The sequence below is a fragment of the Prunus dulcis genome, chromosome 1 (genome assembly GCF_902201215.1).
Source record: "Prunus dulcis chromosome 1, ALMONDv2, whole genome shotgun sequence".
Taxonomy (NCBI): Eukaryota; Viridiplantae; Streptophyta; class Magnoliopsida; order Rosales; family Rosaceae; genus Prunus; species Prunus dulcis.
This window is the reverse complement of record NC_047650.1, coordinates 32,665,746-32,686,062: the sequence shown is the minus strand read 5'-3', so window position 1 is coordinate 32,686,062 and position 20,317 is coordinate 32,665,746. Positions and strand designations below refer to the sequence as shown.

Below are 20,317 nucleotides of genomic sequence, written 5' to 3'. Positions count from 1 at the left end.
TGAAAAGGGGAAAAAAGGAAAAAGAAAAATTAGGAAATCAGGGATAATTTGGTAAAATCGCAAAAACTGTCGGCTTCTATCTCTAACCCTGGTTAAATTAAAACCCGCGTCCGTGGTAGGACCATACCCCGTTCATACATACGGACAGCTCGTGAGCCCCTCTGGGATTAAGCGTCGGTGACTCGGTTAGCAACTCGTGCGAGTTCACCGCGCGTCAACATTTTAAAGAGACAGACAGAGACAGAGGCAGAGAGAGAAAGAGAGATTGTTATATACATATATAAATATATAATACATGGAAACCAAGCCCAATGCCTCAGCCATTTGAGAATTGAGAGAGAGAGAGAGAGAGAAAGAGAGAGAGGGAAAAAATGGGGGATTCAAGTGATTCAGTGTCGGTGGATATGGAGGGGGTTTCTCTTGGTGGAAAGGTACCCACATTTCTAGAAATTGTATTGTATTGTGTTTGTTTATGATTTTGCTTTTAACAACACTTTTGCTCTGTTTGGTTGCCAAGAAAATAATGTTTGAAAAAAATTAAACCATGTAAGCATTGAACCTCTCAGGTTATTGTTAATGACATGGGTCTCATTTGAAATTTGTTTAATGCAAATATTGCATTGATTCTGCTATTGTGAAATGCCCCACTGTTTGATTACAAGGAATATGCCAACCATTAGTTTTTCTTAAATGCAGGTTGTATAGGAATGGTTTGTCTGTAAATTATGTGTAACATTGCTGGTTTAATAATTTAGCTAAGACTGGCAAATTCAGATTGTCTTTTTTTTTTTGCTTTTTTTTGTTTTTTGAATTCTTGTTTTGCTTGAAACAGCGCAAGTTTCTCATTTGGAAGCGTGCATATAAGTCAAATTTCAAGTTAATTAGTTAGCAGTTTGATTTCTCTGCTTTGGGAAATATAATGGTTTTTGTTTCGTAATTGTATGTAGATGTTCTTGGAGTCGAGGAATAAAAACTTCTAACATTCTGTATTTGAGGAATGCCAATTTGCCTTTATGAGCAGAAGTGGTTAACTTTCTACTTTGAATTAAGGCTACCACTGTACATGAATGCTCTACTTTTCTTCTTGATGATATACTTTGTTTCCTTGGAGAAAATTACCCCAAAAGGCGGTTAAACTTTTTAATGTCTAGTTCTTCTCTTGAATGCTCATTTCAGTCATAACAATGCTTTGTCACTATTCTGTGTTTGTAACTTATATTATGTTTTCTCAATTTACTTTCCTGGAATGTTGCCGGAATTGTATTCTTATTATGGAATCTCTCTGCAGGAGCATCTTGTAAAAACCTGTCTTGGCTATGTGTCTGTCGCTGTGTTGGGAGATCAGGACAAGCCAGCTCTTGTCACTTATCCTGATTTAGCCCTAAACCGTAAGTAAAACAAAATTTAGCTACCAATAATTATTATTTCTTGATGGGTTGTACTTGTGGTTTGTTTTTGTCTTGCATTTCAACCTTGTTCTACTTATTAGTTGGTTGATCTTACCCATCATATCGAGAATGCCATATTTTTAGTATAGGTGTAAGAAACAAAGATGCTTGACATTTATATTTCTAAAATTCATTTTTATTCGTATTATTATTTTTTATTTTCTCTTGGGTGGCAGAGGGGCATTGTGGATTTTAAAGTGCAGTTCCAAAATAGTTTAGCTTTGCTATTTTCTTCCTAAATTGGAGAAATTTATGAACTGTAAAATAATACTTACGATCTGAAGGATCATGGATTAGTTCAACCAAACTAGTTGATTTGTTGCATTTGGACGTAAATGAAAGATGAAGAGAAATCATGCACTTCAACATCATATTTTTTTCAGTGACATTACTTTGAAGCTCCAACTTAACTTTTGTGTTATTATGTGATTTATCAGATATGTCCTGCTTTCAAGGACTATTATTTTGTCCAGAAGCATGTTCCTTGCTGCTCCACAACTTTTGCATATATCATATCAGTCCTCCTGGCCATGAGGTTTGTAACTCAATAACTTGACTACATATATGGCTCCCACTTGATTTTCATGTCTACATGAGTTTAATTATCTCTTATATTGAGTGCTATTATTCACATCGTTTCTTATCTCGTGCTTTCTTCAAGAACTATTTCAGTTGGGAGCTTCTGCAATCAGCCTTGATGATTCTGTGTATTCTGTTGATGATTTAGTAGATCAGATTGCCGAGGTTCTTGATTTTTTTGGGTAATCAAATTTTCCTTTTATGCTTTAACTTTATGTAAATCAGGAGCTTGCCTTAGAGTAATCTGAATTAGTTGTCTGTTAGTCAGAATGCTTCTGGTTTAGACACATTTGCTATTGCTACACACGCACACAAAAAAAGCTCCATGAAGCTATCATTTCCATTAATACATTATTATTCTTTACATATTTAGATAGGTTGAACAAGGAAGGGAATTACCCTGATGTTTCTTTCTCTCTCTGTAGACTTGGTGCAGTGATGTGTATGGGGGTTACAGCTGGAGCTTACATTCTCACCCAGTTTGCTGTAAGATCTCTATTGGCACAGTGCACAATAGTGCTCATATGTGTTATTAATTTTTCCAATAAATCCTTTATGGATCTTCTGATTTATCCATAACTCTTTGCAACAGATGAAATATAGATCACGTGTCATGGGCTTGATACTTGTGTCTCCTATATGCAAAGCAGCCTCTTGGACCGAATGGTTGTATAATAAGGTTTTTTTCCCCTTTCCTGGACCTGTAACTTTGTTCTGTTTAGAGAATCTAGTTCTCACATAACATTCCATATCATTTGCAGGTGATGTCGAATTTACTGTACTTCTATGGCATGTGCGGGGTGGTAAAGGAGATACTGCTTAAGCGGTACTTCAGCAAGGTATGCCATTGTTTTAGTTTAACTCACATATACTTGTGTCACCACATTTAAATTGGTTTGATTGTTTTAAGTTTTTAATCCTGGTGGCAGGAAGTTCGTGGTGGTGTTCACATACCAGAGTCAGATATAGTTCAGGCATGCAGAAGGGTTAGTGTTCTAGCCTTTATTACCTTCTCTGATTTATATTAAGTTCTTTGTCTGTGTAAATCAAACAATGAGATTGGTCAAGTGCTGAGCACATGTCTAATGTGTGGATGCTCTTACAGTCGCTTGATGAAAGGCAGAGTTCAAATGTTTGGCGATTTCTTGAAGCAATGAATGGGTAAATCCCGTCCCCAAGATTTCTTTTTAGTTTTTATATGTTAACCTCCATTATCTTACATGTCAAGTTTTCTGTCACGTGAACTGCCTTTGTGCATCCGAGATGTCCAATAATATCCTCTTAAATAAATTAGAGTTTGACGCATTAGGTGGCATGGAATTAACTCTGTTTTTTATGCCTAGCAGGAGACCTGACATTTCCGAAGGATTGCGAAAGCTACAATGCCGTTCACTAATATTTGTTGGGGATAGCTCTCCGTTTCACTCAGAAGCTCTGTACATGACTTCAAAACTAGACAGACGATATAGTGCCTTGGTTGAGGTATGGAACCATATCAAATTCCCATGGTCATATCATGCATTAGTTGTATCTTTCCATAAGTGTAAAGCAAACTCATCACTGGAGGTGTGTGTGACCTGCAGGTTCAGGCATGCGGGTCAATGGTGACAGAGGAGCAGCCCCATGCAATGTTGATACCAATAGAGTACTTCCTCATGGGATATGGCTTATACAGGCCTTCTCAGTCTAGTGTCAGCCCGAGAAGCCCTTTAAGTCCGTCCTGCATCGCACCGGAGCTTCTTTCACCCGAAAGCATGGGCTTGAAGTTGAAACCAATAAAAACTCGGGTTCGGGATCCTCATGAGAGAAGTTGAAAAAATGGTTTGCAGGGAAAATCGGGTTTTTTTGGTAATGTATTCGAGCCATCGGAGTCTGAGCTATCACTTGATTGGTTGGGGATTAAGAAAAAGAGGGGTTATTAGCGGTTCTGTAGATAAAGAAAGAAAGAGAAAGATACAAGGGAAAATTGATAAGGAAAGCAGACATCATTTTTTCATTTGTAGTCCAAAAATGTTAGTTGGGGAGGGGGAGGGCTAGTTTTCTTCTGTATACGTTCGAAATAATTATTATTTTTTTTTAAAAACGGACATTACAATAATGATATAAAATGGATGATGAGCTTGTGCTTTCTCCTGTATGTTTTATTTCTTCTTTTTAGTTTCATGGATGACGTGGCACACTATGGAAGTTTCATGGTGGCTCATGTGTCAGCCAGCCCATCCTTCGTTGGCACTTTATTGCGTCTTAAAGGTGAAACCAGATGAAAATGCAATGTCATTCTTGTTCACTTGCTAGTTGATGATAATGCCACAAACAAAATATGGTTCCATGAATCACTATGCATGCCCTCAAGGTGGACTTGGTGGATTCTGTCATGGCCTGCATGATAAGATTGGCTAATTGCAAAGCTTGTCATCAAATATGAACAATTTTTTGCTCATCATCTTTCCTACATGTCGAAACATGATCAACGGCCCATATTTACAATTCGACAATATAATATTTTATGTCTTTGGACAATCTGATAAGTAAATCACCATAAAACGTAACTTTTGCATGAAGACAAAATAACATAATACAACAATTTTCTGCGGTACAATAGAAGGTAATCAAACCTTAAACCTAACTTAATTCTAACTTATTTGTCCACGCATCGTCGCCACTTGGATTAACTATAAGGACTTAGAATACAACATTAAGCTACCTCAACATGAAGTCGTTCTTAAATCTTAACTACTGGCGAGGAAGTGGAACTGGGAGAGCATTTTGAAAGGCTTCATGGGCAGTGAGACAGGTCGAACTGTTTTGAGACTTACAGTCAACTGGAACCAATTGATCAGTTGATCTCGACTTGTTTTCAGTGAAGAATGCATTAACTGTGTTGAGCAAGACAGCCCCAAGCTCATCACACTCATTCCATTCGTAAATTTTTGCCTTGGTAAACAATGGATTGGCAGAAATTAAGTCCCAGATAGGAAAATCCCTCCTTGGCATCAGAAAATCTCCTTCTTCAAGCTTCAAACCTGCGCAAAAATCAGGAGCTCCATCCCCAACGTAGATGAACTGTTTATGTTTCTTCCCATCTGCTGCAACAGAAGCTTGGATCTTTTCCATTATTAGACCCTGTAACAAAAGAAACCCCACAAACATACTAAACCAATGTAATTAAACTTGTGATTTTGATTTGGGATACTTAAATGTATGCAATTAGTTTAGTTTAATCACCTTGCACATGCTGGGAGGGCAAATGGTACAGCCATGAGAAGATGAGTGGAAATCATGGTAGGGAAAGATTCTAAGCCTGCCCTGTTCATCAATAATGCTTGGGTTGGTGTTGATTTCTGAGAAACAATCCATTAGCCCATGATGCTTCAATATTGTGTCTATGAAAAATTCATTTGCAGCACTTAACACCCTCAGATCACACCTGCATGTGTTACAATTAGAATTTTTCATAACAATTATAGCATAATTTGTTCTGTTTTGTCAATTCGTAGTATGTTTATAAGGAAAGGAAATTACCCAAAAGCATGGGCTGATTTGATTGCAGAGGCAATGTTGGGATGCAGTGGAATCTTCTTTAGACATTCTGCAATGTCCTCAATTGTCTTTCCACGAGAATGAAGCTCCCTCATCATTCTATCCTGAAGTTACACACCCAATTCAACAGTTAAATGATCCTTTGGTTTGGTGTCACTCAATCTTCATTTTAAAAGTACCGAGTTAAAATCTTGTAAACACTGACAATTGTTGATAATAAAGAAAACCAACTGAAACAAACCATAAGAGAGTTCCAAGGCATGGTAGGGAGGAGCTGAGTGAACAAGTCTTTGACACCCAACTCCTCCACAACCCAGTTGTCGCTATCCCAGTCAATGATCGTCTTGTCAAAGTCAAAAACAACAACCAGCTCGGCCATTGCTCCGGCACCACCACCACTAGGTAGTTCAAAAGTATCAAAGAGAGAGTAGAAGTAGCGCGTGTAAATCAAGTGACAGAGTAGGCTTAAGCCTTAATCTGTTTTTATAGGGGTTGCTTTAGCAAATTGCTTACAGCTTAGCAAGCACTGAGTCCCTGACTTTGGGACATAAAGGGAGGAGGGTACGCATGCATATACTTAGTGGACAATGTTGTGTCCTGCGTGAACTATAAACTCCCACGTCCAAATCCCAAACACTATTTAGCATGCATGAACCGTAATTTAAATTAAGGATTAAACTAAATCATGCGTGTAAACCTTTCGGTTTTCATTACGAAAAAGTTCCAAAATAAATAATTTTCTAGCCATTTTTTTCCACAACGATTCTACTATTGCTTGCAAAACATTCTTGTGGGCAAGGGCAATGGGCATGGTCACTGAAACCTACTCCTGAATAATTTCCACAACTATATACACTTGTAGCATTAATGTTGTGGAATATGCCCCATTTTCCATTCGCTATGTACCCTTTCAAAAACCTTCAGTTCACACCAAATTTGTGATGGTTAATACTTATGTTGTGGTGGTGGCTTCTATTGTTTCTCTCAGTGTTGTCACTTTGACGAGTCTTTCGTCTGTTCATCTCCGAGTACATTTCCTCAATCATCGGTTTCCATAGCCGGACACGGGCGTTGATGAACCAGTTGGATACCTGGCATGGACAATTTTATAGAGAATGAATTCTTAGAAGCTGAGGATTCAAATGCCAAACAAAAGGAAATAAAAACCAAAAGTTGGGGATGTAATAAAATCGGAGATCAAATATACCTGGTTTCTTGTCAATCCACTTTTCACTGCAAGGACATGCTTCTCTGCATCTTTAGGGTACCTGAAATCAATCAAATGGATAAGACATTCTAGGATATCTCCACTTACAAACACTTCATTTCAGCAAAATATATATTGCATTGTTTGAGCTCATCACGATGCCGAATACTCAATCAAGCACAAGCGCAAGACATTTAAGTGAGAAGCTCACGGATGAAGGAAGTTTTGAAACATCCATGCACGTAAAACTGAGACTGATCTTTCAGGCAAGCCTCTCTGGGGTCTCCATATTTGATGTTCTTTCTTTTTTAGATGCTGCAGAGCCAACTGCTTGTGGATTTCAAAAGACCTTTCACTCTCACTGGGGGATGCAGGGTCCGAGTTTGCAGTCATTGAAAGGAAATGGGTGCTAATCCTTTCCCTCAGATTTTTGTACAGTACAGAGATTGTTTGAAGGGCAAAACGAGCATGTATATGGGGATCCGTCTCAGTAGCAGCATGAAACGCTGATACAACTGTATGAATCTCATCTACACATTGGTTGTAGCAGTCATCAAGCTGCATCCACAGAAGAACAATATCAATCTTATCAATCTCTTACAGTGCCCAAAAACTATTTCCAAGTCCACCACATGTGCAAACAAATATGTTAGAACAGGCAACAAGGTTATTGAGGTGTAAAATGAAACATTTCTACACCTTTCGTCTATTAAGAAACTTTAATTTTACCAAATGTCAAATTTTAATCCAGTTTGTCTACACGACTTCCAATATCTAAATGCACTTGACATCTCAGTTAGAATCAGAACCAGAACAGATAACTCTAGACTAATTAATAATACAAAAGAACTGACGTACCATTTGTAATAGGGTCAGCAATTTGGATTTCTTTGTTTTGATTTCCTGTTTTTGCAATGCAGTCTCCTTATGCACCTCAAATCTACTATCGCTGTCAGCGTTCTCAGACAAGATCCTCGCAGATGAAAAACTCGACTGGTCTAGATTTTCTAGTGAGTAGCTTGCAATGTCAAAAAGTATTTCCTGAACCACATGAAGATATCTTGATCCACATATTACTTGGGATAGTTGAGGAGGTTTGCAAGAACCAAAACTTAGAGAAAGCTCCTCACTGTTGCAAGAATTTTGCTCTGATGAGCCAAACCTTGTTTGATTCAAAGAAGGGTGAGCCATCCCAGAAGAACCAACGTCTGAACACTGATTTCGGATATCCACCCCACCGATGATAGCAGGGCTGGATGTGGCAAGAGTTAGAGCGAGCTCGTTGCTGAATTTACAGGAACTGTAAGAATGATATGTCATTGCATTTTCACCATTTGATGATAACCATCCATTTGGATCCAGATTTCCTGTGGGTGAATATGGTTGAAGCCCTGTTCTTACTGAAGTTCTCTCACCAAGTTCCGAAGGAGCTGCGTACTTGTTGATCTCCCACTGACTACTTATACTACCAAGTATTTCATCATATCCACAATTCACAGAGGTTGCAAACAGAGAATTAGAGTTGTTAGAGCAGTCATTTGAAGCGTAAGCTTCTGAAGAACTGACCGGAGTTCCTGAAATTGCTAAGTTGTTGAGATTTTCTTGAAGACTACCCCTTGCAGCCAAAAGGGTAGCAAGTGAAGCAGCAGAATGAGGCGTTGCTTGGAACACAGTATTATCAGCGAAACTTGAACTGATGAATGAGGAGTCTCTCACATTATGCCTTCTTTGGGATGAAACAAATGGATTTGATTCAACAATGCCGGCACCGTTTGTGCCATTAAACTCAGAATGAGAATGCATGACAGGTTCTCCTGGAAAGGATGAAAGCATTGGAACTAAGGCCATGCCATGGTTTTGGTGATTAAGATCAAATGAATAGGATTGAACAAGTGAGTTCATCGTTGTATGTGGTACAATCCCATCCATGACAACCGAATTTCGGGCGGTCAAGTCCGTAGGGGCATTATACATTTGATTGTCCATCATAAAACGAGACAACAAATATCAGTTAGCATTGAGCATAAACAGCAGCTTTTGACACTCTAGGAAATTTAGTTTAACAAAAAGCAGGGGAGATGAATATAATATCAGGCCACTCCTTCTGATAAGATGAACTGACGACCAATACAGATCGATCTTAGCCTGGAAAAGTTTCAAAATAAAGTTAAAACATAAACAACATTTCAAAGGCAACAAAGAGGGAAGTAAAACAAAACCGCACACAGTTTTTAGGTGCAGTCTGTGTTTTAGCTACCATGGAAACAGTTGGGCAAAACAGGATAGATGCAGACTGTCATCAACTCCATAAAATAAATACCATGGAACCACTTAACAAATTAGGTACATGCAAGTCAAGGTGTTGTTATGGAATTTCTCTAGATTAATCAATTGAAAGTGTTTTAAATCAAACACAGACATTTAACAAAACCGTGAAAGAGGTGAAAGAGACCAACCTGCCACCTACTTACAGAGGAGGAGCGGAGCTATCACCCACCAGCAAACAATCTCAATGAGAATGCAGGCCTTTCTAGGAACAAACCTTCCCTAAGGCAAAACAATGTTGTTATAAATCTTCAAATAGATTCATGGGATTTGCCAAATCAGACCCCTTAGATTTATAATGATGAAAGATGGAATGGTGATTGACAACAATATATGTATACTTCCCTTGGAACTCAGAACAAGCCAATTCAGTGAAAGTTCACAAGATATGATTCGTTTACTTTATCCTTAAAGCCTTACGGGGAGTACAATGAAAAATAACTTTGTTCCTTCTTTAACAAAAAGAACAAGGAGAAAAAGCTAATTATAAGGTCTCATGCATCCTTCCCCCCACCTTTCTCAAATCACAAGAAATGAAAAAGGCAACACAAAAGGTGAAGTTTTTTGTTTGAATGAACAGAAAAGTGGGAATTTTTTTCAAGAAAACCAAAACCCAAGAAACTGAGATTCAGAGTTTCAGGAATCAGGACCCATCAAGTTTTTTTCAGAGAGTTTATCTCTCTTTCTTTCTCTAGCTAAAGCCACAAGATTTGAAAAAAGCATGAAACATAAATGGGTCTGAAAAATAAAGGACACCCCATATCAGAGAACCCAATAAAAGAAAGAGTGAGTGAGTGAGTCAAAAAGCCAAAGAGAAATACAAACAAAGGAAAAGCTTTTATCACAGAGTGGTAAAATGCTTTTATCACAGAGGTGGAGCTTGAATGTGTATGAAATTATGAAATGGACCCATTAATTAAGATAGAGAGAGTAAGAAGAGCCACACAACACAAAGAGCAAACACACATAGTAGAGATAGAAAGAGAAAGAAAGAGAGGGAAATACAAGCACACACATTACTACATGGTGCATTATTTCCTCTGCAGGCTTTAGAGGGCCCATCTCTTTCCCTCTCATTCTGATCTCTTTTGTCCTCCTCACCACCTCTCATTATCTGCTTCTCTGCAATCATCACAATCAAAATATCTGGATTCTCTCTGTTCAAGCCACTGTTCTTGCCAGGTCCCCTCAGCCCCATTTTTCAGATATGCAAAATATAGTAAAAAGGCCTTTGCTTTTTAGCTATTTTGGACACCAAGCCAGCTTAACCTGACGAGAAACAAGAGTAAATGTAGCAAGAGGCTCTCAAACTTTCTCTTCAGAATCCAACAACTAATGGCTTAAAAGGCAAATTGATAGGTGAAAAGAGAGAGAGAGAGAGAGAGAGAGAGAGAGAGCCAATGCACTGTTCCAGCAGTGTACTTTTGTAGACAATGCTGATGCAAGCAAACCCAAAATCTGATGAGAAAATCTACTTGGCAAATCTTCATGAATTTATGAGCAATTACAAACCCACCCACCTACTGACTTTCTTTTGGCATAGTTTCTCTTTGCATGGATCAAACCAATCCTATGCCCTAATTCTAATAGGTTAGGATCACATAATTACTATCAAATAGGCTTTTAAAATCTAACAAGTAATGATGAGAATCTGCCAAACTGGTGAGATGAGATTCCATAATGATGAAGGAGTGGCCCTCTCTCTCACACTTAACTGATATTGTTTTGAATTCTTGGATCATGAATTTAATACAAACAAATAATGCTTTTTAAAAAAATTTATTTTATATATATATATATTTAAAAAAATTAGAAGCAAATACATGAAGCTGCTCTGCTTCCTGATGTGACAGTACATGCAACCTGCTCTGAGATTTTGCTGCCCATCTCCATGTGCCAGTACATGATTTGGCTAGAAAGTAAATACACTCAAATAATCAACGACTGGAAATTGGAAAAACCCATGTCTTCTTCCTACGGCTTACCTACACTGCCATTTGTAAACTTAGCTGCCCTGCCTTCCAGATTCAACTATGGAAGAAAGACCAGCATTGGGCCAGGCCCAAGATCAGCTTCAAGTAGCTTATAGGCCTAAGCCTGAACAAAAGGGCCTACAAATCATGCAGAACCCAAATAGATTAGATGACCCACAAATCTGTATTCCATTTAATTAGTGTTTTTAAAAATAATAAAAATACAAGCGAAGTGATAGTTTAAATTACTAAATTTATGAGGAGAAAGATAGGGATGGCAATGGGTCAAATCGGGGCTCGGTATGTCATTCCCATCTCCATCTCCGTTAAGTTTTTTTTCCCCATCCTCGCCTTCACACCTCCAATATTCCCACCTTCGTTGGGGAATGGGTTCCCTGACCCGCCCCATTAGGGAAAAAAAAACCAATATATAACTACTTTGTTGAAGAAAAAAAAAAATGTACTAAAGCAAGATAATGAATATAAATAATACTTACTTACAAGACAATATGAGAATGTTTATATATGTATTGGAAGTTAACTAAATAAATAAGTATTATGGCTTAAGATTTATATAAATTATATAAGTACATAATATAATAATATAAAATATAAAACTTAGTCGGTACAATCACTTTAATAGCATACTTATATATACTATAATATATATTTATATACCTCATCAAAAATAAAATAAAATAAAATAAAATAATATATATATATATTCTAAACGGAGAGGGTTCGGGTTCGGGATTAAAATATCATCCTCACCTCTCCCCAAACACCATACCTAAAAAATTCCCCATACCCGTTTTTGGTCCCTCATACCTAACCCATTAGGGTCGAATCCCCGCAAAGACTCTTACTTGCGGGGAAAATTGTCATCCCTAAAGAAGAATCGGAAATTGGGTGTATGTAAGAGCTGCCTCGCTGCCTTAGCCAACTGACGTGTGCAGAAAATGATTGTTAAATCAAAAGTGAAATAAGTTCGTTTTATGATCACTACATTTACCAGCTTTGTTTAAACTACACCACACAACACTTAATTAGTGGTTTAATTAATTGAGATTAATGTAAATGAAATATAAGTGGCCACAATTGGCTGCTTCACTAAAGTGACAGACGAGGCAGAGGCTTCTTTCTTCCTGGTCACATGTCCCTCAAGGCTTGATCACAAGTCACACTAATTTTTTCTCCTTTTCCTTTTGCTGTCCTTGCCGTTGAATTCAGGTTTGACATTTAAGCCACACGAAAAAACACTGGACCAAATTATGCACCAACTATCTGCCCCTTCCCTAAAAATCTCTCTCTCTTTTTCTTCAATCGTGCACAAATACAAGGCAGAAATCTATCAATATTTTTATCCGGATTTAAGCTCATAGCCGTACTTTTATATTTAAGTGCACGAAAGCTGCTTAGAAAAATATGCGCCTTGTATTCAATATGAAGCAATTATATATTGGGTGACGTCCGAACACTTGTATAATCTAATTTAATTTCTAATTAAAAATGGATGAGTAATGAGTGAAGAAAATACGAAAGATCTTACGTAATGCAAAACAAATTTTCAACTTCTCCGGCATAGGATATAACCTCGCAACACACTCCAATTTGATTATGAACAAATTTCCAGATGGTAGGGTTCAAGTTTTGAAGAGGGGGGCGGTCGATCCCTACAAAATAATAAAAATTTGCTATAAACTAATACATTGAATTGAAACCAACTAACAAAGTGCCTTTGCTTTTTTAATTTATTGAAGAGAAAAATGATAAGATATAAAAATAATATCCCCATAACAATATAATCCACCCCAATGACCCAACCAAACTAAAAAAAAAAAAAGTACATTAATTAATCAAATCCCAACTGTACCAAGTGAATAAAAAACCCAAAAAAAGAAAAGAAAATCAAAGGAGGGAACAACAAACAACAATGCTAACCACTAAAAGTTGAAAAAAAGAACCAAAAAAAGAAAAAAACTAAAAACATAATCTGGTGTGTCAACTCAAGATTCTTCAATTTCCTGTCCTCCAATGCCGTGCGCAGAATTCATAGCCACCACCCCAAGCTTCTGCAGGTTCAACTTGATCACAGTGTCCACAAACATCTTCGTATCTTCCCCAGTGTTGCCTTCTGGTATGTCCACAATATAAGACTCCAATACAATCGAGTACACCTGATCACTCACCCCGTCTCTGCCATCAACGAACTCAGTAACCGAAGTAACCGACCTGTAATTGTTCAGCCTGTGTTCGCCTCCCACAACCCTAAAGCTTATTATGTGCTTCTCGTCGTCCAAAATCTCGAGCCTCTCGGTGCTCGTGGAGGCCGGAAGCCCCGAAACCACCGTCACCTCCCTTATGCTCCCGACGCCGCCGTCACCTTTCATGTTGCAGCTTTTGATGAAGTGCTTGTATTTTTGCGGGTTGTCGAAGCTTCGAACCAGAGGCCAGACGTGGCTGGCCGGGGCGTCGATTTTCTGTGCTATTAGCGACGTGCATGTGTTTGGCGACGGCTCGAGTTTGTGGTAGGTTTTGATGAGGCTCTCTACCTCTGCAAACTCCTCTTGGGTTAGGCCATATGGTGGAGCTTGGCTAGCATCCATGGCTTTTGTGCTCACACGTGTGAGAAAACCAAACAATTAATTAGAGCATGCAAGAAGAAGGAGAAGGAGGGAGGAGGGAGGAGGGAGGAGGAGAAGAGAAGAAATGAATGAACACTAAAAGTAAAAGACTAAGTGAACCATCATATGAACACATGAGGGGTGCATTTATGCTTGGGGTTGTTTTTGTTTTAGGACAGATATGCCCTTGTAACATATTTTATTTATTTATTATAATAGGAAGCAAGATTGAATTCCGGTGTAAAATGAGCGAATACACTGACTTCACCAACCTATATAATTCATTTTTACAGTTGTTATTATATTCGATTAATTAAGTGGCAAGCGGGGTCTATGATGTGCTTATGTTTTGCTTAAATCAGTGTTTACTTCCAAATTTAGATAATTATTGGGGTGGACCCTATCACAACAACTATATTAGGAAATATCTTGCTTTAGCTCAATCCTTCTTTGGCTTTATTCATCTTGTGGGGAATGGGACAAAAGGGCCACTGCCCAAATTTGGAAGTCACAAAAAAAAGGTCGATACCATATGAATGAACATGAGGTTGTGCTTTCGTGAAAGGATTTTCTTTTAATCATAGTGATTAGAATAATATATACAAGTTGGGGAGTGATGATTACTCTGATTCAAGTTGACCGCATCTTTTTTATATAGTTAATAAATTAATCATAAGTTTCGAGAAAAAATATAACTTTATTTATGTATATATATAGCTTGAGGCATTGGTTGTTAAATATATATACATATTTTTTTTTTTAAAGAGAAAGAGAAAATCCGAAATCTATAGTATCTACCAAAAGGCAGCATAAGATGCCTAACTTTTAAATCCCAAACATGTCCACCGACCCATAATTAATTTGCAATTCATGATTAGGGAAAATTATTAGTACTTTTTTGAATTAATGCACGCATGCATGCCGTATTTTTTAAAATAAATAAATTTATAAATTAAATTAAAATAGAAAACCGTATTTTTTAAAATAAATAAATAAATAAATTACATTAAAATAGAATATCGTCCCGTAAAAAGTGGGTTTATTAGATTGATGCGTGCATTGATTGTGTTGAGAAAAATTGGTTAGCCGTGAGATCATCAAGATTGAAATGTTGATAAGTTTTGGGAGGAGAGGAGGAGGGACGACATGCATGTAAATATGGGAAAAAGGCAGGGGTACAGAGAGTAAAATGGGGAAAGAGGACAACGACTGTAAAATTGGAGGGAAAGGAAGGAGTAGTCGCAATCGTTGAAAAGGACAAGCTGGACATTCGTGGATCATGTGACAACTCTAACAAACTCACGCGTGATATCTAAACTCTCAACTTTTTTTAATTTTTTTTTTTCAAAGTTGGTATAATTTTATTTTAGCCCCAAAAAAAAGCATAAATTTGTCAATATGAAAAATATCAGTCATTTTTTTATATTAAATTTCAGTAATTGGTTGCCCTTTTGTTATCAAAAAAATAATAATTTGAAAAAGAGTATTGTAGATGCAAATGACCTAGTATAATATAATAGTTTAATGACTTCGAGTTTTAGCATTCGTGTAGTGCGTGTGAATTTTTTAATATGCTATCGTTTCTCTCATCTAATAAGAAATGTCTTTTTAAAAAAAAAGTATTGCAGATGAAAATTGCAAATTTTATTTTTTGGTGAATTATTGATTGAGAAGTTAAAACTTGTCCAATAATTAATAAATACCAAAGAACTAGTTAATGTGGTGTTGTTGGTTGCAATTGATGACGGAGAGTAGATTGAACACTTTATGCTTTATGGTTTGGGCTTGTTGTGTGGTAGTGGTAGTTATGATGCAGTCGTGTGGTTCTTGATTTTATTCTAAAAGCACAGCAAACAAACTGGTAAGGAAATTGACATATTCTTTTAATAAATATATTTTATCTGCATTGCAATTTGCATATACCATTTTTATTTTTAGTTTCTAATTGTCCGTTCAACTATCATCTTTGCAAAGAATTATAAATCATAGAAACACCTAGTTGCGATCACTTTATTATATAATTAAATGATTTCGAATTTGAGTGAATTTCGAACCATGGTTTAGGAAGGAAGATATGAATATATATATATATATACATATATATATATATATATATATATATATAATGGGCATGCATTCATGCTTATCTGAGGGTTTTGGTTTTGGTTTCACACAAAGTTGAGGAAAAAAGAAAGGAAAAGAAACAGATAACATACAGCTCTGCCTCTGCATGCATTATGCATATCCAACAATATATGGCTGTATGCGGAAATGTATGGCAAATATTGTTTTCAAAGTATATATATATATAATGTTAGGTTGCTTTAAAGTCTGTCTTCACTTCAATCCCAAAATATTAATACTTGACTTCCATTTGACAAAAACAATATAATAATGCATGTGTTGAGGCTCAAAAAATTCAAAGGTGGACCTAAATATATTCATAGTCCAAATGTATTGGGCACTCAAAAGTTCGTCATACACGCTTGCACGAGTTATAATCCACGTGTCATGCCAAATAAATATGTAATCCGTCACATACATTGGTTTCATGAACCCATGCTAATTTTTCCATCAAACATCATAGCTCTTTACAAAAGCGATAAAATTCGAGCACGAACACGTCAATCGACATGTAATGCCAAGCGGAAAATCATTATTTTGCACTTAGCCACGCTACAAGCTTAAATGGGCCCAAGCTACGTAAATGTCAGGGGCTTACTGAGTGGGTTGTGGTATGGATGGTTACGAGCATTCATAAGGCCCATTAATGAGTCAAGAAGTGGAAGTTTTGGGCTGCTTGGAAGCCCCAAAACTCGAGCCAATTTCTTGAGCCCAAATATGTGGGTAAGCATGAAAGAGAAAAAAAGGTAGCTCATTACCTTAGAAAATTAGCCCATAACCTTAGTAAAAAGAGTCCATCATTTTAGAAGGTTGGCTCATCCCCTTAGTAAACTAGCCCATTACCTTAGGGAATGGCTCAAGTGACTTAGAAAATATCTAAAAGTCTCCAGCACATAGTCAGAGAGAGAGAGCAAGCATCACCTCTCATCCCTGGAACCCTTCAATTTTGAGGCATATTCCCCTATTTCTCTTCTGGCAAGCCACTCCAGAGCCTGACAAATCTTTCTTTAAGCTACCAGAAATTTGCTCAAACCACCCATTTTTCCACCTTCATTTCTCTCTCTCCCTTCAACAAATCATCTCAAAATTCATCCCTTACTTTGAACCCTTGTTTCCCCTAGGAAATTACATCCCTCTCTTTTTTTAATGCTAAACTCATGAATGCTTAGATTCCATGCCACAAACTCCTCAAGCCAAGCCAAATATTTACTTGTAAGCAACTGTTGGTTTTGTTGGTGAATGAGACCAAAGTGTTTCCTAAGGCTCCACGAACCTTTCGAAGCACTATTGGGGTCTGATTCTTGAACTCAGATACATGGGGCAATTCCACCCATTTGCACTTTACAGCAGCTCAGGCCCATCTGTAGCTGTAGGAACGAAAAAGCCCCGACAGCATGCACAAGATTGAGCTCAAGAATTGTAAAAGACCATGCTTTTCGTCACTCAAAATGGCAAAAGGAAATTAAATTTGTTTAGATTTTAATCCAATTATGTAGTCTTTTGAAGCAATGACTTCTTTTTAATTTAAGTGGTTAAAAGTATTTATCTTTGCATCCGAAGTTTTAGGTTCAGTCCCTCCTTCCTCCAATATAGCTTGAGAAAAACAAATAATAAACAAACGGAACTCTTTATTCCACCAAGCTTCTGAGTCCGAGGACCTTATCCTGGTTGGGCTTGAACAGAACATAATGTTATGGACATGGGCTTGAACAGAACATAATCCTACATTATGAATATGCTGAAGAAGAACACTTTGGAAAGAAAGAATTGATGAACTAGGTCGGTTGGTTTTCAACCAAATCAGAAAGAGCAGGGTACGATGAAAACCATTTACATTTGGTTGTCTGCTAAGTTGGAGGCACCCTAGCTACTCACTTCATTGATGATTCAGTCTTTTTTCTTTTTTTTTTCTTTTTAAACTTATTTATAAATTATCGTTCATTTATAATATAACACGTAAAATTCATAACGTGATAATATCATATCACTGATTAATAAGAAGGTGGCCTTTAATTTCCCTTTATATATCGGACAACTTCAGTGGGAAGGGCCCTACATGCATATGGATTCATGCATGCTTCTTCTTCCTCCTCCTCCTCCTCCATTCAGAGACTGGAGACAACACAAGCAACAGGCATTGATAGCTAAAGTTTATTACACACAACACAAGCATTGATTTTGTTGTGGGCCCACCCTTCTCTCTACTAGTACTACTCATAATCTCATATCATCAAATTCCCAACCCAAAAAAAAGGGTTGGTTGAGGTTGACTACATATAACAATACCAAGCGCTGCACGATAGATACCATATCATTTTTATCTGAGAGAGCGAGGGAGATGGGCAGGAAATGCTCACAATGTGGGAACATGGGTCACAATTCAAGGACTTGCGGTGTCAGGCAGCGGCGGCAGAGAGGTGGAGGTGGAGGTGGTGGCCTTAGGCTCTTTGGGGTCCAAGTTCTTGACCTATCTTCTTCTTCTTCTTCCTCAACTAATTCTCTAATTTCCAGGAAGAAGAAGAATATAATAATTAAGAGATGTCCTCCGAGCATGGTCCACTGCTTGCCATCTGTCGCAGCTTCTTCTCCAACAGCACCCTCCTCTTCTACATCTTCACGCCTTCAAAGCAGAGCCTTGATCGACTTAAATTCTGAGAAAATGTCAAATGGCTATCCCTCTGATGGCCTCACAGCATTACCCCAAGAAAATAATAACAAGGGTCAGTTCTTCTTGTCCTGCTCTCTCTCTCTCTCTCTCTCTCTCTCTCTCTCTCTCTCTCTCTCTCTCTCGAACAAAAACGGTACCATTGCATAAACACTCATTTTAATCGTTAATTACTGGGTTTCTCTTTCTGTCAACTTTGCTTGAAAGTGATGATTGATGCATCAGAAGGTACTTCACATGACTAATAGTCTGAGGAAGGAATATATGAAGTTGATGCAACAATATAGTTGGCCCACATTAACACCTTAAAACTTTTCGAATACTTGTAAACCAGCAAACTAGCTTTATCATAGTATAAGAATTAATGATCAAAACAAACTTGATTAGAATTGCCAATTTACTAATTTCATAATTTTTTTGTGGTTTGATTTGATGATGAGTTGGTGGTGATGATTAATATTTAATAATAATATGTAGGTGTGGCTTGGAGTGAGGAAGAGCACCGAGTGTTTGTGATGGGGCTAGAAAAGCTCGGTAAGGGCGACTGGAAGGGCATCTCTCGGCATTTTGTCACCACAAGAACTCCAACCCAAGTCGCCAGTCATGCTCAGAAGTATTTTCTGAGATTAAACACCCTCAACAAGAAACGACGCCGTCCCAACCTTTTTTATGTAATTAATTTCAATTAATATATCTTTTTTTTTATACAATAAATATTATACTTTAATATAATCTTCTAAATTATGGGGAGGGGATTTAAACTCACGTGCCAAATGAGGGAGTTCATTCGCTTAAGCTAACTTGGCTATGCTCATGTTTGCGTCTATTTTTATTCATGTTCAGTTAATTATTTAGTTTAATTTAATATTTTTTTTCTTTGCTGCATGCAGGTTGGTAAAGATGAACTCTCAGTTCAACTGATGAACAAACCAAACATTTTTAGACCTAATAATATTGAAGCTTCGAGTGCTATTATTCCATATGGGTATGGGTTTGACAGCTGTCAGCTGTCTTCTCATCAACTTTAGCAGCAGAGCCTGCAGCTCCTCTTCTAACCGCAGCAACTGATTTAGAACTTAAGCTTGCAGCTCTGATACCGTTGGATCAACAGACTAAACCCATCCCTAGAGCCCTTCTAATTGCACCTATATCTATATGTTAAGCATTATCTAGCTAGCTAGTACATGACACGGATCGGAAGATTTACAGCCACTGCTAGTGCTAGTGGAATAGTATTTCTAGGACATTAATGTTTGTTTAATTTCATGTGTCAGATGTAACTTTGTGGCTTTATATCGGAAACAATAATGTTAGGAACATCACATTTTTTAACCTTATTAGCGAAGTACATGTGACATGCCATCTACTAATGAACTAATTATAATAAATTAATCTAGGTAATTGGTTTAGAAGTAATTGCAAAAACATTGGTGGCGAAGGATGGCGCCCTAATTTTTCCTTTAAATTAATTAATTATACTGGCCATGCCCATGCTTGACAAAGTGGACAGTCACAGGGGACCTCCTTTGATTTTGTTCTCATTGTCAGCATGACCACTTTGTGTTCTTTTATTGATTGATTGTGACATAAGAAGAAGAAGAAACAAACAGAGTCGGAATAATAAATTTTATCCTAAAATCTCTCCTCATGTCCACTGGAAGGATTGGGATCCATGCCCATGAGTTTTGGTTCCAACTATTACCTTGGCTTATATACCGGGGTTCACAGTGCCACAGGAGAAAAATCACCTGTTCCGGGTTGTGTTGGCCCCCGTGTTCCTATAGCACACATCAGTGATACATCGCGGTTTGGTATCTATGACAGTTAAAACT

At 37.4% G+C, this 20,317-nt stretch overlaps 5 protein-coding genes across 7 annotated transcripts; 2 read left to right on the top strand and 3 right to left on the bottom strand.

Annotated features, from left to right (window-relative positions):
• The first annotated feature begins 114 nt into the window (after positions 1-114).
• On the top strand, positions 115-4,157 carry LOC117616269 (protein NDL2-like). The gene is made up of 11 exons (XM_034345527.1): positions 115-431; positions 1,289-1,388; positions 1,886-1,983; positions 2,121-2,209; positions 2,453-2,513; positions 2,620-2,706; positions 2,789-2,866; positions 2,957-3,013; positions 3,133-3,188; positions 3,374-3,509; positions 3,611-4,157. Exons 1-11 carry the CDS (start codon positions 372-374, stop codon positions 3,839-3,841), a joined length of 1,053 nt encoding a protein of 350 aa, XP_034201418.1. The 5' UTR covers positions 115-371; the 3' UTR covers positions 3,842-4,157.
• A 449-nt stretch (positions 4,158-4,606) lies between these two features.
• Positions 4,607-6,147, bottom strand: LOC117616303 (inorganic pyrophosphatase 2-like). Its single transcript, XM_034345563.1, has 4 exons — positions 5,809-6,147; positions 5,550-5,671; positions 5,253-5,454; positions 4,607-5,150 (listed from the first exon to the last, which is right to left on the bottom strand). Exons 1-4 carry the CDS (start codon positions 5,944-5,946, stop codon positions 4,761-4,763), a joined length of 852 nt encoding a protein of 283 aa, XP_034201454.1. The 5' UTR covers positions 5,947-6,147; the 3' UTR covers positions 4,607-4,760.
• Positions 6,148-6,257: 110 nt separating this feature from the next.
• On the bottom strand, positions 6,258-10,411 carry LOC117616301 (homeobox protein ATH1). 3 transcript variants are annotated; one of them, XM_034345560.1, is made up of 5 exons: positions 9,231-10,411; positions 7,633-8,919; positions 6,986-7,332; positions 6,775-6,835; positions 6,258-6,658 (listed from the first exon to the last, which is right to left on the bottom strand). In XM_034345560.1, exons 2-5 carry the CDS (start codon positions 8,761-8,763, stop codon positions 6,488-6,490), a joined length of 1,710 nt encoding a protein of 569 aa, XP_034201451.1. In that variant the 5' UTR covers positions 8,764-8,919; positions 9,231-10,411; the 3' UTR covers positions 6,258-6,487. The 3 variants fall into 3 exon arrangements, with proteins under 3 accessions (XP_034201451.1, XP_034201453.1, XP_034201452.1); XM_034345562.1 differs by having other exon boundaries at positions 7,633-8,588; XM_034345561.1 differs by having other exon boundaries at positions 9,246-9,260.
• A 2,529-nt stretch (positions 10,412-12,940) lies between these two features.
• On the bottom strand, positions 12,941-13,796 carry LOC117615103 (abscisic acid receptor PYL2). The gene has a single exon (XM_034344107.1). It carries the CDS (start codon positions 13,676-13,678, stop codon positions 13,079-13,081), a length of 600 nt encoding a protein of 199 aa, XP_034199998.1. The 5' UTR covers positions 13,679-13,796; the 3' UTR covers positions 12,941-13,078.
• A 4,392-nt stretch (positions 13,797-18,188) lies between these two features.
• On the top strand, positions 18,189-19,647 carry LOC117618332 (transcription factor MYBS3-like). Its single transcript, XM_034347926.1, has 4 exons — positions 18,189-18,540; positions 18,963-19,098; positions 19,376-19,379; positions 19,486-19,647. Exons 1-4 carry the CDS (start codon positions 18,189-18,191, stop codon positions 19,645-19,647), a joined length of 654 nt encoding a protein of 217 aa, XP_034203817.1.
• The last annotated feature ends 670 nt before the right edge of the window (positions 19,648-20,317 follow it).

Excerpts from the sequence above, each read along its gene's own strand:
- LOC117616301 (XM_034345560.1), bottom strand. The coding sequence starts at position 8,763 with ATGATGGACAATCAAATGTATAATGCCCCTACGGACTTGACCGCCCGA. Across the intron at positions 7,333-7,632 it reads TGCTGACCCTATTACAAATG|CTTGATGACTGCTACAACCA; the intron begins GTACGTCAGTTC and ends CTGTGGATGCAG. Across the intron at positions 6,659-6,774 it reads GTGGATTGACAAGAAACCAG|GTATCCAACTGGTTCATCAA; the intron begins GTATATTTGATC and ends TGTCCATGCCAG.
- LOC117615103 (XM_034344107.1), bottom strand. The coding sequence starts at position 13,678 with ATGGATGCTAGCCAAGCTCCACCATATGGCCTAACCCAAGAGGAGTTT.
- LOC117616303 (XM_034345563.1), bottom strand. The coding sequence starts at position 5,946 with ATGGCCGAGCTGGTTGTTGTTTTTGACTTTGACAAGACGATCATTGAC. Across the intron at positions 5,672-5,808 it reads TGCCTTGGAACTCTCTTATG|GATAGAATGATGAGGGAGCT; the intron begins GTTTGTTTCAGT and ends GTGTAACTTCAG. Across the intron at positions 5,151-5,252 it reads GCCCTCCCAGCATGTGCAAG|GGTCTAATAATGGAAAAGAT; the intron begins GTGATTAAACTA and ends CTTTTGTTACAG.
- LOC117616269 (XM_034345527.1), top strand. The coding sequence starts at position 372 with ATGGGGGATTCAAGTGATTCAGTGTCGGTGGATATGGAGGGGGTTTCT. Across the intron at positions 2,867-2,956 it reads TTAAGCGGTACTTCAGCAAG|GAAGTTCGTGGTGGTGTTCA; the intron begins GTATGCCATTGT and ends TCCTGGTGGCAG. Across the intron at positions 3,189-3,373 it reads TTTCTTGAAGCAATGAATGG|GAGACCTGACATTTCCGAAG; the intron begins GTAAATCCCGTC and ends TATGCCTAGCAG.
- LOC117618332 (XM_034347926.1), top strand. The coding sequence starts at position 18,189 with ATGGGTCACAATTCAAGGACTTGCGGTGTCAGGCAGCGGCGGCAGAGA. Across the intron at positions 18,541-18,962 it reads CCAAGAAAATAATAACAAGG|GTGTGGCTTGGAGTGAGGAA; the intron begins GTCAGTTCTTCT and ends AATAATATGTAG.